At 39.4% G+C, this 17,331-nt stretch overlaps 1 protein-coding gene across 2 annotated transcripts in view; it reads right to left on the bottom strand.

The window, feature by feature from the left end:
- Positions 1-17,331, bottom strand: part of CHD6 (chromodomain helicase DNA binding protein 6) — a 185,468-nt gene that overhangs the window by 95,792 nt on the left and 72,345 nt on the right. For both annotated transcript variants that reach the window (XM_059707058.1, XM_059707057.1), the window contains exons 6-8: positions 6,370-6,432; positions 5,282-5,340; positions 4,291-4,408 (exon numbers count right to left, since the gene is read on the bottom strand). In XM_059707058.1, the coding sequence (XP_059563041.1) occupies positions 4,291-4,408; positions 5,282-5,340; positions 6,370-6,432 (240 nt within the window). The remainder of the gene's footprint in view (positions 1-4,290; positions 4,409-5,281; positions 5,341-6,369; positions 6,433-17,331) is intronic.

The raw sequence follows: 17,331 nt of genomic DNA, 5'->3' as shown, positions 1-17,331 counted from the left end.
CCAGCTCCTGCAATGAGTGTCTGCCCTCTGGTGGTCAATGTGCATCATAGCGACCAGTCATTCTGCCATTTGGTCGATTTGCACATTAGCCTTTTATTATATAGGATGCTTCAAAAAAAGTGTACTTATAAAACAACAATAAACAGCACTGAGAAATATTTAATGTGTGTCTGGAATCAGGTTAAATGCTTTCATTTAAGTCTCAAAACTACTTTATGGAGTAGGTACTACAATTACTTTACGGATGAGAAAGCTAACTCAGAGCGGCTAAGTAACATGACCAAGGAACACAGAGCTGTGAGAGCTGGAGGTTTACCTAGGTCTTTCTTACCCAGAAGCCCCAATCCTGGACAGCTAGAATGTTCTTATGGCCTCTTAAGTTGGAAGGCTCATTACACGCTATCTAGTTTCATCTTCTAACAGTTAGAATCTAACCAGTGCAAGAATACTTTATATAGCATTCCTGGCAAATCCACCCTCAGATTCAATTATTCTCATGTTCAGGAATATACTGCACTCTAAGACCTGACCCACTGCCAAGACAGCTCTACCTCTGCCTGCTCGGCAGTAGCATCATGATCTTTATCGTTATGACTATTAAATTACAGCTCCATTTCCATCCTGTAACTGTGACTCATTGGTGAGAACTGCTTCCTCTCCAGCAATGGTGACCAAGTTGATTCTACCTCTCTGTGTTGGCTCTTCAACAACCCCTCCCTAGCTGGGTTAAATAGCCCCAGACATCCAAGTGTCCTTCAGATGCTTTAATGTTTCCAGATCCCTTAATGATACAGAGCTCACACTTGTGGAAGAGTGACTATGGGTCAGGTATTGTGCTCAGCACTTCTACGGGTACAAACATTGTGTCACTTAATCCTCCCAGGTATTCTGTGAGGTTGATACTATTAGGAAGGATGTTATGCAAGTGGCCCAAGGCCACCCAGGTGTGTGCATGAGTGTGGGGGGAATAGTTTGGCTCCAGAACCCAGGCTCCTAGCAGCATGCAGTCTGCTTTCCACCTTTTTTTCTCAATCACTCAGCTATGATTGGAATCCTTTATCACCATTACAGTCCTCCTGCAGCTGCCCTCAGGATTTGCAGAACCTCACTGAATCCTGGTACCCAAAAATAAACATAACATATATATATATATATATAAAAAGGCTAGTATGCAAAGTGTCCCCATGGGAGTTCGACTGGGAGACCGGGAGTTCTATTGCTTGCTATGACATGCGCTGACCACTAGGGTGCAGTGCAAAATGAAGGAAGGCTTCGGCCAGCAGCCGGGGAAGGGAGGTCCAGCCGGCAGCCCGAAGGGACCCTACCCATGCATGAATTTGTGCACCAGGCCTCTAGTTTAGGAATCAAAACAGCAAGGCACAGCAGGACTGTTCTATTGGTACAGTGCAGGATTTATGTTACTTTTTAAACAGCCACACCCTACTCTTGGCCCACAGAAAACTTGTAATTAAACTGGCAACATCTTTCCTCCCTAGAACTGCTATCCAGTCATTCTCTACACTCCAAAATGTAAAGATCTTTAAATACACATGTATGACATTACATTTTACAGTCATTATATTTCACTCATCCTGGCCTGTCCAGGTAAACCTGAACATTGTCTTTGTCATTTATTCTCCCAGCATTATTTCTGGTTTTCAGAAAGGGTTTTAGTTGGGCCTCTATCCCTATGGAGTATGGGAACTCCAGTCTCTCCAGCTGGAGTCTCCTTCACAAGACTACCCTCTCCCCTGGCTACCTCATAAAGCACCTGGAAATAATAGATATGAAGACACTCTACTCAAAACTAAGTTATCATTTCTTTTATAAGAATAGCATTTATCCAAGTTATTAATAAAAATGTTAAAACCAGCCGAAACCGGTTTGGCTCAGTGGATAGAGCGTCGGCCTGCGGACTGAAAGGCCCCAGGTTCGATTCCGGTCAAGGGCATGTACCTGGGTTGCGGGCACATCCCCAGTGGGGGGTGTGCAGGAGGCAGCTGATCGATGTTTCTCTCTCATCGATGTTTCTAACTCTCTATCTCTCTCCCTTTCTCTCTGTAAAAAATCAATAAAATATATTTAAAAAAAAAATGTTAAAACCAAAGACAGTATTATAGGAACTATTCCCCAGGATTACTCCTTAATTTCATGATGTCCTCCAACCTTGTTTTCCCCCCCACAAGTGTGTGAACTGCTGTTATGGTATTTCTGTAAAAACAACACAATTTCATCTCTCTCTATTCCCAACCAAGGAAAGCTCACACCCTTGAGAATAAATCAGAAAATAGACACATGGGTCTTTGAAGGCTATATTAAGAAGCTTGAACTTTATTCCAAGAAAATGGGAAATTCTGAAGGTTCTGGAGCAGGGTAACGAACAGCATAGGTCAAACCATCCTCACTCCCTGGGAACAGCCAAATAATTACTGAGCACTGACTCTGTGCCTAGTACCAGGGCTAGAAATATGAGGAAGACCAGGGCCCTGTCTGTCTTCCAGGGCTCAAAATGTAAGATACAGACATGTTGTAAACAAGTTACTGCACTGCAAATACTTGCTAAAATAGAGGTGTGGAAAAGATGTTCCAAGAACAGAGGGAGAGTATCCAATAGGGTTTCAAGATGGTTTTCTAATTCTAGTAGTCACCTTCCTTTCCCCAATTCCCTACCAGAGGGATGATGCCATGAAAACAGTTCTCACAGGCATTAGAACAATTATTGGGGGAGTAGGGGGGAGGTCCTGGGCCAAACATTAAGGCTGAAGAGGAAGAACCCCACATTAGGACATGAAGAATGCTTATTGACATTGTCCTAAAATAATTTTTTGTCACAAGAAAAGGGAGTACAACATAAATAATTGGTAAATATCTGTAGCAATTTACTATAATTTGATGACATCTGAGTGCTCTCTTAAGGTTCAGTACTTATGACTACATTTTAAGAATAATTTTTATTGCTTCTTTTCTTCAAAAGTTATCTAAATAAAATTTAAAAATCACATGCTAAAAAATAAAATAAAAATCACCACAAGCCCATCAGCCAGAGAAGAGATTTTCCATGTCATTAATAACTGTTTTCCAATACCATTTTTTTCTGGCTGCATAGTATTCCATCCTATGGGCTGTATAATTTAACAAAAGTCTATTATCTAACACTTCATTTTCAATTTTTCACCAATATAAACAACTGTTTATCATTGTTAAATCTTTGCACAAAGACTTGATAGTTTCCTTAAAATAAAGGACAGAGTTAGTTGCTGGGATAGACGACATGCAAATTTTGAGACATTTGATGTCGTTTGTCATACTGCTCTTCTGACAGTCACATGGCCTGATGCTCCCACCCAGTGATGTGCCAAGTGTCTCTTCCCTACACCCTCACCAGCAATAGACAGTACTTATTTTTAAAACCTTCAAATACTTGATAAGAAAAGATTAGAAGATTCCCATTTTAATTTACATTCTTTGACTAGTAGTCAAATTGACTACATTTTTGTAGGTTAATTTGTCCATTTTTTTCTATTTTGGGTTTTATATTTTTCTTAATTATAAGAGCATTTCTTATTAAACTGCTGGTTATATGTATATGTATATATATAATGTGTATGTATAAAAACATAAATAGGAAGGTTCTCATACTAGATAAAAAATATATACCATGTATATATGTATGTGTATATGTGTATCATTAGAAAATATATATGTATATATAATGCATATAGATATTTCCTAATTACTATGTATGTATGTGTATATGTATATAATTAAAAATATTTTTACATACAATTTAAGATTTGTTTATGGTATTTTCTAATGTATAGATACTATAGATTTGTTTAAGATCCAAATCCACCAATCCTTCCTCTGGCTATAGGACCCATACTTAGAAATTCCCAAGTTTAATATAAATTTATTTATTTATTTTTGAGCATTTGGACTTTGTTTTTATTTTTTTACATTCAAATTTTGGGTCTCTTTGGAATTGCCTTTGGAGTTGGGGGATGAAAGAATTGTGTGCATATTCCTCTTGCCCTAGCTGTTCACTGGTATTCTGACCAAGATGCCTGTTCTTATGGGTTGTTAGTTTGTAAGGTTTGCTCCTCATACCTCGGTGGATAATTTGTTTTCTTTGCCTTAAATCTGGACTAGTTTTGCTATAAATCAGTGCATACTTATCAATTTGACTTAACTAACAGATCTGCACAAAACTTCAATTTAAAGAAACTTACACCCAGTATTTAATTCTGCAAGAAAAGCAGTAGTCAGATTAATCAGTAAATATTGCTTCACCTCAGTAAAAATGTGCTTCATCTGGGCTTGTTTATTCCTAAATCGCTTGATCTTCTGTGCGATGCGAGGATCCTTTTCGAGCTCTTCCATCGTGGCCCATTTACAGTGTAAGTAGGAACTATCCAATGACACATAACTTGTGAGACAAGCACAGAACTAGCAAATCACTAAGCTTTAAAATGTTCCAATAAACAGGATAACCATCTAACACAGAAGCAACTGGAGTGGTTTGTTGTGAAACTGCTGGAGATTTGGCCTACAAGGGCTTTGTCCTTAAAGCAGTGGTTCTCAACCTGTGAGTCGCGACTCCTTTGGCAGTCGAAAGACCCTATCACAGGGGTCGTCTAAGACCATCCTGCACATCAGATATTTACATTACGATTCATAACAGTAGGAACATTACAGTTATGAGGTAGCAACGAAAATAATGTTACGGTTGGGTCACAACATGAGGAACTGTATTTAAAGGGCCAGAAGGTTGAGAACCACTGCCTTAAAGGCAAAAACAGGAGAAACAATGGAGCAATTCCAAGCAATGGAGCACTCTGCAGCTTCTATAGAAAGAAACTGGCTCAGAGCAGAGGGCAGATGCAGGCAGGCTATCATTACACATTAGTGAAAGTGGGTGTGTAACAGAGAACTAAAGAAAAATGCATGGGGGGAAAGTATAGGCTATAAGAAGAGTGGTTTTCCACCCTGGGTGCAAATGAGAATCACACAGGGAGTTTTAAAAAAACACCAATTCTTAGGACATACTCCCAGGGTCTGAGTCAACAGGTCTTGAGTAGAGCAAGGGCTTCAGTAGTTTGAAAGCTCTCAGGTGATACTATGTGCAGCCAAAGTTGAGCACTATCACATAAGTGAACTTGAGTCAACTAACTGTGGGTCATGCCTTAGGGGTCATCCTTGAAAATATAGAAGATGAAGTGAAAGGGAAAGGAAGTTTCATTTATATAAAATTCAAATACAATAATATATTAAATAGACGTACAAATTTCTATACTTAACGTAGAACAGCTCCAAGTCAAATGGGGGTTCTCCAGGGTGAACCTGTAACCAAGAGCAAGCAGTTAATCAGCCCAGATATCTGCAGATCGCCTTTGTATGCCAAAAGAAAACGTAAATCAACATCTCTGCCTGGTTTTAATACAGATTTCTTGAGGACATATTCATTTTTCCAGGTCTTTTTCTGACAGCTACTGAGCAGGGTTAATAAGGCTGAATACACAGTTAGCTATAAGGTAAAAAAGAAAAAAATGATCCTCCCAGTGTCCTTCCAAGGTCCAGGCTGGGACAGTGTTGGTTCAGCTGATAACCGCAAACTGGCTCAGGGCTCTGAGACCCGCGAGGAGCAGAGCCTGGTGCAGAACTAAGAACATGTGTTACATCTCTGGAGTCCCCTCCCCCATGACCGTCACCCCAAACACCAGTGGTATTCACTCTCAAAGTAAGGAATGTTACTTTCATAAATACTTGAAGTGTTTATGCTCTCACTGGCACTTTCACTCAGGAACTTTCTCTAGAGAATACTTACAATGGCCCTGGGATATCTAAAGGAAAAACCCCAATGTTTCCATCTTGCCATCTCTTCGTCTTGGTTCTCTGATGACTTTCAATGGCCTACAGAAACTAAGGGATAAAGATCTTTTGCTAGGATCACAATGGTGGAAAATATCAGTTTGGGCCATTCACAAATATTTAAGAATTTTATGTCCTACAATAAGTGTTGACTAGCTTATCTGATACTCCAGCTAGGAATGACCATCCCAGATTCTCTAGCCAAACATCTCTATTTTTAAAAAATACATTTTTATTGATTTGAGAGAGGAAGGGAGGGGGGAGAGATATAGAAACATCAATGATAAGAGAGAATCATTGATCAGCTGCCTCCTACATGCCCCAAACTGGGGATAGAGCCTAAACCCAGAATATGCCCTGGCTGGGAATCGAACCGTGACCTCCTGGTTCATGGGTCGATGCTCAACCACAGAGCAACACCAGCTGGGCTAGCCAAACTTCTCTTCACAGAGGATATAATCTGTGCTAGTGATATGAAAGCCAAAATAATAAGTCACTGACCTCCTGGACAGTCTTAGATGCCAGGATCTTCTCAATGATGTTTGCATCATCTTCTGGAGGCTCCTGGAGATGGGGGTTAAAAGGAAAGAGAATCACTAGCAGCACAGAATCCAAGAAATAATTCTGTTAAGAAATAATACAATAGGTACTACTAAATCCAAAAGTTCACCTTTGAATACTGATGCCTCCCTTCTATAAGACCACAGAGTGATCAAAAGATAGAAAATCTTTTAACCTCTGGGCACAATCCTATTACCCGCCTCCACAAACAAACACATGCTGAAAAGTTATTCTGCTTTTCAGACTCTTAATTTCAGATCTGCCTTTATGCATCACTAAAAAAGTCCAAGGACTTCCTTCCTCTGCCAAAACTGCCTACATGTTGCCACATGTAACTTTCAGAAAAGTGTAGAAGTTACCGTCTGGGAGCTTTAGAATCAGCAGGTCCCAATTCTCTCTCTCTCTTTTTTTTAATCCTCACCCGAGGATATTTTCTCATTGACTTTTAGAGAGTGGAAGAGATAGAAACACCAATATGAGAGAGACACATCAATTGGTTGCCTCCAGCATGCCCTCCAGGGCCAGAAAGCCTTCAACTGAGGTACGTGCCCTTGACTGGAATCGAACCTGGAACCCTTCAGTCCACAGGCCGATGCTCTATCCACTGAGCCAAACTGGCTAGGGCAGAAGGTCTCAATCCTAATACCTACCAGCCTTTGTCTTTGGGCAAGTCAATGAACACCTCATGGTTTCCAAATCTATTAATAAAGGAGTTAAAAATGAATATCTCACTGGATCACTGGGAGGATAAAATGGCACATGAAAACATTTTTGGAGAGTAAGCCCTATGTAGATGGAAGGTGTAATTACTCCCTTCTAAATTGTACCATCTTTCCCCTCAGTATCTGGAAATAGCTGTTTCATTGATCATCCTTTGACTTTGACTACAAATCCCAACTGACACAAATTAATTTCTTCCTTTACTACTCTAGATACACATCAACATTTCTATGCTACTAATTTCCATGCAATTTCTTTTACAGAGTATGCAATCTTTAAAAATCTGCATTAAAAATGACAAACTTGCCCTGGCTCAGTGGTTAGAGCATTCTCCTGCAGAACAAAGGGTCTCAGGCTCAATTCCTGGTCAAGGGCAAGAACCTCAGTTGCAGGTTCCCCAGTCCAGGGAGGGGTGTGTGAGGGAGGCAATCAATTGATCTCTCTTGATCTCTCTCTCCCTCCTCCATATTTCTCTCCCCCCCACCACCTCCCTTCCTCCCACTCTCTAGAAAGCAATGTAAAAGATATCTTCGGGTGAGGATTAAAAACAACATAAACAAAAAACCCCTGAAAAACTTTAAAAAAGAATGCATTGAATCAGAACACTCTTGCATTTAACATTCTTTCTAGGACTTTAAGTAGTTTTATTTCAGTGGTTTCCTATGCACTATAAGACTGTCCCAGATCTTGTATTTATCATGGTATGAAATTTAGAACTGTGTATAAAAAGAATGTTCATCACAACAACCGTAACTCTCAAAATAACTACTAGGTATACCAGTTAATAATGCGGATTTTTTTCAATAGATGGAGTTACACATATGTTGATATATATGCGATTTGATATCTATGCTATTTTGTTGTATTGACAGCAAGCTTCAAAACTTCATATGTCAAATTTGCTGAAGGTGTAAACATCATAGATATTTTTACACTTAAAAATGTCGAATTCCGTGCCAAAAATGAGCATTTGTGGGAAGTTTTAATTCATTATTTTGAAGAAAAAGTTATCTTATACTTCGGGAAGCTTATGGTGAACATGACCCATCTCAAGATACTTGTGAACGCTGGTTTAAACGCTTTAAAAGTGACGATTTCGATGTGAAATCAAAGAACATCCAGGTCAACTGCAAAAGTCTGAAGACCAACACTTACAAGCATTACTGGATGAAGATGCGTGTCAAACTCAAAAACAACTTGCAGAAAGATTAAACGTTGCTCAGGAAACAATTTCTGATCGTTTACAAGCAATGGGAAAGATTTTAAAGGAAGGAAAATGGGTGCCACATCAACTGAACGAAAAGACAAATGGAAAACTGAAAAGTCAACAGTAAAATGTTGCTTCAATGGCACCAAAGAAAGTCTTTTTTGCATCGAATTGTGACTGGCGATGAAAAGTTAATTTATTTTGAGAATCCCAAGTGCACAAAATCATGGGTTGATCCAGGTCAACATCGACTGCAAGGCCAAATCGCTTCGGAAAGAAGACAATGCTCTGCGTTTGGTGGGATCAGGAAGGTGTGGTGTATTATGAGCTACTAAAACCAGGTGAAACCATTAATACTGATTGCTACCGACAACAAATAATCAATTTGAACCACGCTTTGATCGTAAAACGACCAGAATGGGCCAGAAGACATGGCAAAGTAATTTTGCTTCATGATAACGCACCAACACACACGTCAAAACCAGTTAAAGACATGTTAAAAGATCTTGCCTGGGCCCTAACTGGTTTGGCTCAGTGGATAGAGTATCGACCAGTGGAGTGAATGGTCCCAGGTTTGATTCCGGTCAAAGGCATGTATCCTGGTTGCGGGCACATCCCCAGTAGGGAGTGGGCAGGAGGCAGCTGAATCGATGTTTCTCTCTCATCGATGTTTCTAACTTTCTATCCCTCTCTCTTCCTCTCTGTAAAAAAATCAATAAAATATATATATATAAAAAAAGATCTTGCCTGGGAAGTATTAACTCACCCTCCGTATTCACCAGACCTTGCTCCTTCAGATTACCACTTGTTCTGATCGATGGCACACACACTTTCTGAGCAGCACTTCAAAACGTACAAAGAATTGGAAAATAGGGTCTCTGAATGGGTTGCCTCAAAACAAGAAAAGTTCTATTGGGAAGTTATCTTCAAATTACCTGAAAGATGGGGAAATGTGTAGCTAGCGATGGACATTACTTTGAATAAAGCATTTTCGATGTTTCTCTTGAAATTACCGTGTTTTCTTTAATTACAAAATGCGCATTACTAACCGGTACACCTAGTATTTGGGTGCCTGATCAGAACTTTCCAAAAGGACGGTATATTCTGTGTATCACTGTCTACCCATTCTAGGGTTCGGTTGTCAGAAAGCCATACCACTACAGAAAACTTGTATTTTCTCAGATCTTAAAATCAAGCTTTTCCCAGAAAAGTGATAGTGTACAAAAAATTAGGAGGGCAGATGGTAGGAAAAAAAATGTGGAAATCAGCAGGCGCGGACAGATGCTCCCAAAGGTTACAAATATTACGTCCCCCCAGACACATGGCATTGTGCTAGGTACCATGCAGAAGTTAATCCAAAATGACAAGTCTTTTTCCCACAGCTCAACAAGAAGGCAAGTGAACTATGCCTACCATACAACAGGAAGAAGCTTTTGTTTTTCTGTTTAAGTATTTGTTCTGTTTGATTCTTAAGCACAAGTTAGGAAAGGAGGAGGCAGTTTATTGCTTATGCTTGTCTTCTCCCATTCGATATAAACCTTTTGAGGGCAGAGATCCTTATTTGCTTTATTCATTGATGTTGCTCAATACCTCAAAAATGCCAGGCAAGAGTGGGTGACCAACAAATATTTGTTGAATTGGAAGAGAGTCCCAACAAATATTTGTTGAACTGTTGAAGAGAAAGAAAAAGACTTTATAGTGTCAGTCTTTAAAAATTTTAGCCATTCTAATGGATGTGTAGTATTGTCTCATGCTTTAATAGGAAATAAAGCATCAAACTCACAAGGACCACAAACTGCAGACTGTTATTATTCTTAATCTACATCATGTAATTAAAAAGGCTCCCTCTTCTCCATATCCTTGGACCTATCCTATACTATCAGCATGGCTAACAAAAAAGGGCCAAAGCAAGGTGTTCCCTTTCCTTCCTTCCTTCCTTCCTTCCTTCCTTCCTTCCTTCCTTCCTTCCTTCCTTCCTTCCTTCCTTCCTTCCTTCCTTCCTTTCTTTCTCTTTCTTTCTTTAACATTTGTTATTGATTTTTCAGAGAGAGAGGAAGAGAGAAAAATCAATGTGAGAATGAAACATCAATTGGCTGTCTCCTACACAAACCCTTCTAAGCCAGGAACCAAGTATGTGCCCTGGCTGGGAATTGAATCCACAACCTTTCAGTGTCGCCCAACCAACTGAGCCACACCAGCCAGAGCTAGATGTATTTTCTTGAGCAGTAAAGATCACTACCCCGACCCTGCAGCCAACAAACAGTGCTCTATGGCAAGCCGGCAGGTCCTAGGTTAAGAGAAACTAGATTAATGAACTAATTTCTTTCCTAACTTCCTACTTCCTTCCTAATTTCCTTCCATATTATTTACTGAGTGTCTCTTAAGTTTATGCACTGGTCTTACAGAAATAAATGAGCTATAGTCTTCATCATCAAGGAATGACCAGACATGCTAACATAACGCTTTAAAAGTTACTGGGTATGGCATCATACATACAGTATGCAGGGACCTCAAGTGTTCAGTTGATGGATTTTTACATATACACATACACACTTGTGTTAAGTACCATCCAGAGCAAGTTATATAACATTTCCAACGTTCTGGAAAACCCTTGTGCTCTCATGGGAAGTAACTGCTATTCAGACTTCTACCACTATTAATTAGTTTTGTTTTTTATTAAACTTTATATAAATTGAATCGTTATAGTACATGGTTTATTCTTCTGTATTACTGTGTAGTATTTTGTTTTATAAATACACCAACATTTATTTATCCATTTTACTGTTGAGGAATATTTGGGTTGCTTCCAATGTTCATGTATGTCTTTCCACTCAGATATCTTGGATACATACATAGGAGTGGAATTACTAAACTACTGTATGTTGGGTTTTAACAGATACTGTCAACATTTTTTCCAAAGTGATCTCAACATTTTTTACAGCCACAAGCAAGGTATGGATGGTTCACCTGACTTGATATTGTCAGTCTTTAAAATTTTAGCCAGCTAGTGGATATGTAATATTATTGTCTCTTTAATTCACATTTCCCTGATAACTGTGGCTGCTGAAAACCTTTTCATATGCTTCACTGGCCACGTGGATATCCTCTTTGTGAAGCTCCTATTCAAGCCACTTGCCTATTTTTAAAATTGTCCTCTGTTTTGATTTGCAAGAGCTCTTTATGTATTTCTGATTAGCAAAGAAATCTTGTTGGCTCTTCCTTCAAAATATGTTCAGAATCCAACCGTTTCTCACCATTTCCACTGCTTATACCCTGATCTAAACCAACTTTTTTTCTCACCCAGATTATTCCCAAGAGCCTCCTCACTAGTTGCCCTGCTACTCTGCTCTCAAACATTCACAAGGGTCCTTTTTTATTATGACACCTTTTGCTTAAACTGCTTAAAATATTTCTCTAACTCAGAATAAGCCATGGCTGGTGTGGCTCAGTTGGTTGAGCATCGTCCCATGCACAGAAAGATTGCTGGTTGATTCCCAGTCAGGGCACATATCTGGGTTGTGGGCTTGATCTGGTAGAGGGCGTGCAGGAGGCAGCCGATTGATGTTTTGCTCTCATGTTGATATTTCTCCCTTCCTCTCTCTAAAAATCAATAAAAAAAGAAAAAATAATAACAATAAAGTCAAAGATCTTCCAAAAGTCTACAAAACTCTATAATATCTGTACCCAGTCTCCCATCTCATCTTGTTACCTTTAAGGTCTCCTTGCCTGTTCCTCATATATACAGGCATGCTTCTACCTCAGGGACTTTGCATAGGCTATTCCCTCTGCCTGACGTGCTCTTCACCCCTACATAACTCCCTTGCTTCTTTACTTCCTCCAATTCTTTGCTCAAATGTTACCTTTATAGTCCAACACTGACCACCTTGTTTAAAACTGTAATCCCCATTCTTGAAATCCTTATCATTCTCTTATTCTAATTTTTTTCCCCATAGCACTTACCACCACTGACTACACACTTTTCTTATTTTTAGGTTTACTAGCAGCCATTCCCTAGAAAATTTTACCCTTTGGAAGTTTTGAACTTGTCTGTTTGGCTTCACATCACACATGGGTTCAAAATCTGGCAAATATCTGGAGGGAGAGGTTGATGGTGTGTTGGTTGCAGGCTTCTTCTTCATTTGCTGTAGGCTCCCTTCATGAGGGCAGACATTTTTGTCTCTTTTGTTTCTTGATGTTCTCTCGAACACTACTTGGCATATAGTAGGTGCTCAATAAATATTTTTTGAATAAATAATGTCAAGAGATTTTTGCTATACAACTTGGTAACAGTATAAAGCAAGTGCTATGGGACCACAGAAGCCGAGCATGTGGGAAAATGAGCAGAGGCTTTGGAAATACAGTACACCTGAGTTAGACCTCTGCTAGCCAGCACTGAAGTGTCATAATTGCCAACTACCTTTCCAACCTACTGCTAAGTCTGCATAATCCAGACTAGAATAGCCAGCAAGCACTCATACATACTGAGAGGAACAACTGCCTCTTCCTCACTACCAGATTCAAATATTCTTTTATTCTTACCTACCATGGAAAACAGGAAAAGATGGTTTCTGAGGGTAGAATTTTGATTGCTATTCAGAGTTTTTAACTAGGACCAAATCCAAGGAAACAGTAACACATGGATGAAGAAAGCACAGGACTTTATTCTGACTACTAAAAGGATGGAGGACTTAAAACATTCTTAATTATAGAAAATTTTCAAGTAAAAAATTAAGAAATTTGAAATAAATTTTCAATTTATTTTTTTGGCAGGGGTTACAAAAATCAATGGTCATCATCAAAATACTGAAAACAGGGTCTTACTCTATCCTAATAAAAGGAAAGGAGAGCAGCATTTCCAAAATACGCATCAAAATTGGAAGGAAATTGGGAAATCAAGATTTTTTTTTTCCTAAACAGAGATTGTGCATAAAAGCAAGATCATGTGTATATAAACACTTAGTGTATACAGATACACACAGATATAAACTAAATCTGCTTGCCAAGCACACTTCCATAACAACCATCTGTTCTCAACTGCTTGGAATTTTCTCAAATCATCCTTCAAAGAAGACCATTTTAATTCATTCACATTCATGTCAGAGACTCACATAATTAAACAGTTTTTCTTAGAAAAAATTTCAAACATTTCAAACCAATTTGCTCCCAACTTCAACCAACCACCTGATTTACTTCTATTTAACTAACCATAAGGAGAGACTATAACAAGAAGCACATCACCTTTTCAAATCATCAAGTATTTCCCAAGTGTCAAGGAAATACAAAAGTAGCATCAAACAAGATGCCCAGTTTCAGGGGTTTACACTCATTCAGGGAAAGCAAAATTAAACAGATTTTTCTTAGATGTCCCAGGATAAAGCTAATTAGTATGATAGCAACCATACGCTAACCAGAATGCAGAAGGCAAGAACAGCTTGGAATTCACAAAATAGATGGTGTTAGTTGGGCCCAAAAGAATGGTGGTTCATAAGAGGTCAGCAAACAGGAAGAAAAGCCAAAATGAACCCGAAGGATGAAAGAAGGAGTCTATGGGGAGTAGGATGCATATTTGGAACACTCAGTAACCAGTCTCAGTAGAGCAAAAGCATTATACACAATGAGGAATGGAAATAAATGAGGGTAAACAGGTGCAGCCACATTTTTTAAAAAATCAGGCAGGAGTTTCAACCTTTTAAAGGAGTTAAGAAGTAACCAGCTTAGATTCTTGAGCAGGACACTGAGAAACACCAAACTTTCTCTGGTATTGTGGGAAAATGTTTGGTAATGGATTAGGAGGACAGAGACTGCAGCAGGAGACTATACAAGTGCATACTGCCATAACCTGAACACTGGCCTCAGCACATGGGTAGCAGCAGAAACCAAGAGGAAACAAGTACAGGAGATGATCTGAAGAAAGATTCAGGGTGGGAAATGGTGGTTGTAGCCAATGAAGAAATAGGAAGAATCGAGATCATCCACCCAGGCCAAGTGGATAGGAGCCAAAGCACTGAATCATGGAAGCTGGTACAAAACTAGAGCAGTGCCAGATGCCAAAGAGCACCAAGTCATGTTTGCCAAGGGGTCTGTTTGCAGGCTAGAGTGTCTGCTTGGAGCAAGAAGTAAATGAATACCAATGGGAAAAATATGCCAGTATAAAGAAATGGAGAAAACAAGAGGCTGAGAGAAAAAAGAAAAATATCTCATTCTTGTTTTTCTAACCTAGGAGTTAAAAATCATACCTGTTTACATAATGGGTTTTAAGCATATTTATTCATTATTCATATATTAAATAAATATGTAAGTACAACTCAGTACAAGTCTTTACGTTGGTACTACCTATGTTAGGTGAACATTATGCTAAACTAAAAAGTGATACTTGTTTTGCAAGTTTATAATCTGACTGAGGGAACAATGGGGAGTAATATTCAGAACAGTGTGACAGAGGCACTGACAAATCTGAAGAGTCACAGGCTCTGGACAAGTGGGATATGGATTCCAACTGACTCCTGACTTTGGTAATAATAAATAAACAGTTGTAACACCACAAAACAGAGGCTGGAAAGTGCCATAAGTGAGTTTTTGCCTGAATAGTTCCTGGGAATTCATGTAAATTTTACTTTATTGAAATTCATGCCTGAGAGATACAGAGAAGAAGAAAAAAAAATACAAGCCCTATCCTTAAATAGTTCATGGTTTAGAACAGGGATTTTCAACTGGTCTGCTGCAAGAAATTTTGAAACATGCAATAATACCTGACTATTTAGTCAGGGACACTGACCTCTTTTTATTTAGATTGTCAAATTAAAAAAATGACAATCGTTAACACAACAATAGCCATCCATTGTAAATGAACCAAATTACACCTATTTTTGTTGTTGTTGTTCAGGCAAAATACAGTGTATTTTTTGGTGGGCTGCAGAATTTTAGTAATTAGTTTATGAGTGCTATTAGAAAAAAAGTTGAAAACTGGTTTAGAAGGAAAGCAAAAACTGGCAGGTGTTTAAAGGACAATGAAAAAGTTAATCATAGGAGAATGCTGTGGGAGCATAGGAGAGAGGAACTTATCCCCAGCTCAGGGGGAGTAGGGAGCTTGCTGGGGGAGGCAATAACTGAGTTCAACCTGCCAGGCACAGGAAAAGGCCAAAGCAGAGGGGCTGTCTGCAAAGACACAGTGGTGAGGCACAGGGGAGCACCATGAGTTGAACCTCATTCAAATTAAAGTCCTTTTGTTCCAAAAGGCAAAATCATACAAACCACACAAATTGTAGGAGGCAAAACCTGAGACAATCTTGCAAAAATCTATACCCTGTAAATGTACAACTGTGAAAGTTCCCTCTGTTCCAAGTACTAACATCCATGTGACAAAGAATAGGAAAACAAGAAGTTCGTGTCAGGGTGGAAACTTATTTCCAGCCCCTGAATCCCAGCTCCTAGTAAGGGGACTGTCCTCTGGACTCTAAAGCAGGCTGTGCTAATCTGCCAGTCTTGAACTAGAATGAATCATGTGTAAAGATGTTTTTAGCAACTCACCACTAGGTAACCAATACTGAGGTTGCAATCTGGGGCTGGGACAGGGGCCAGCAGCCACAGAATTGGGCTGAGCATGCTGATAAGAGATAGCACAGAACTGCCAACAGGTGCTAGCGGGACCTTTTTTATGCCTTTTCCACACCCTTCTCTGCCCTAAGCTAAAGTCAGCAAGCAAGCAGACACCATCCAAAGGGCCTTGGGAGAAAGATGAAAGAGAGCCTCATCTTCTTCAACTGATTTTCTGTGCCACTGGATGCTTTGAGGATTGCCTGGAATCCAAGACGAGATCCAAGGCTTTTAAGCTTTGCATTAGCCAGGGAAATCTTTGTTCACACCTCACCAGGAAGCCCAATAGATGAAAGTGAAGCTGTTTTGGTCCTGCAGCAGCCAGGACTTTATGGAGCACTGATTTTGAAGCCCACTCAACCCCCCTTGCAAGCTATCTGGTCTGCCCTGGGTGCTGGGCCAGGCCTATGGTCTGGTTGCTTTTCTGAACATCAGCATCAAAACCTCTTATCAGGCCTCTTTCTTGCTTAAATTTAGTAACCATTGTTGAGGCATAATTAATGCAAATTCAGATTCTATCTTGTATTTCACCATATATTTCCCTCTCTTTGCTGTATCCTTAAGAGGATAAAAAGAGCTTTAAGATATGTACAATTTCCCTAATTGTTTCTGTCAGATCTGCTAATTCTGCCCTTCAGGTACCAGGAGAGAAGTCATAACAATAACTGAAATATAGTTAATGACTTAGGCTAAATGGCTAGGAGGAGAAAATAAAATATCTTATTGATTTTTAAAAATATATATTTTTATTGATTTCAGAAAGGAAGGGAGAGGGAGAGAGAGAAACATCAATGATAAGAGAGAATCATTGATTGGCTTGTCTTCTGCATGCCCCACACTGGGGATCGAGCCCACAACTCCGGGCATGTGCCCCAACCAGGAATCGACGACCCATGACCTCCTCAACCACTGAGTCATGCCGGCTGGGGCTCCCTTATAGTTTTTTAAAAACCAAACCAACCATAAAATCTGCAAGGAAAACCCATTATAAAGCAATATAATCCTATCAATGCACGGCAGTCTGTGAGGGCTACTCTTAACTATTTGCTTGAAAAGTACTACAATGACAATACATCAATTATTATTCCTATTAAGTCTTATATTCCACCTGAAACCAAATCTTAGTGCTGGTCACTGATCAACACCTACTATATAATTCTATGACCTGGGTCTTTCTGTGCCTTTCTTGATTAAAAAAGGAACAATGACCCTGTTTCTAGCTACCTTCCATGCCAAGAGAGTGAAAGGACATGTGAAGTTATGTAAAATTGCTTCAAATTGGAGACCAGGTGGTTTCAACAGATAAAGGATTATCGGCTTCAGTGAGCCACACCGGCGCCCAGGAGAAAGGACAGGTATTTGTGCTGCTGCTGCACATGCAG

This window comes from Myotis daubentonii, chromosome 8, assembly GCF_963259705.1.
Source record: "Myotis daubentonii chromosome 8, mMyoDau2.1, whole genome shotgun sequence".
Taxonomy (NCBI): Eukaryota; Metazoa; Chordata; class Mammalia; order Chiroptera; family Vespertilionidae; genus Myotis; species Myotis daubentonii.
This window is presented reverse-complemented; position numbering and strand designations above follow the sequence as displayed.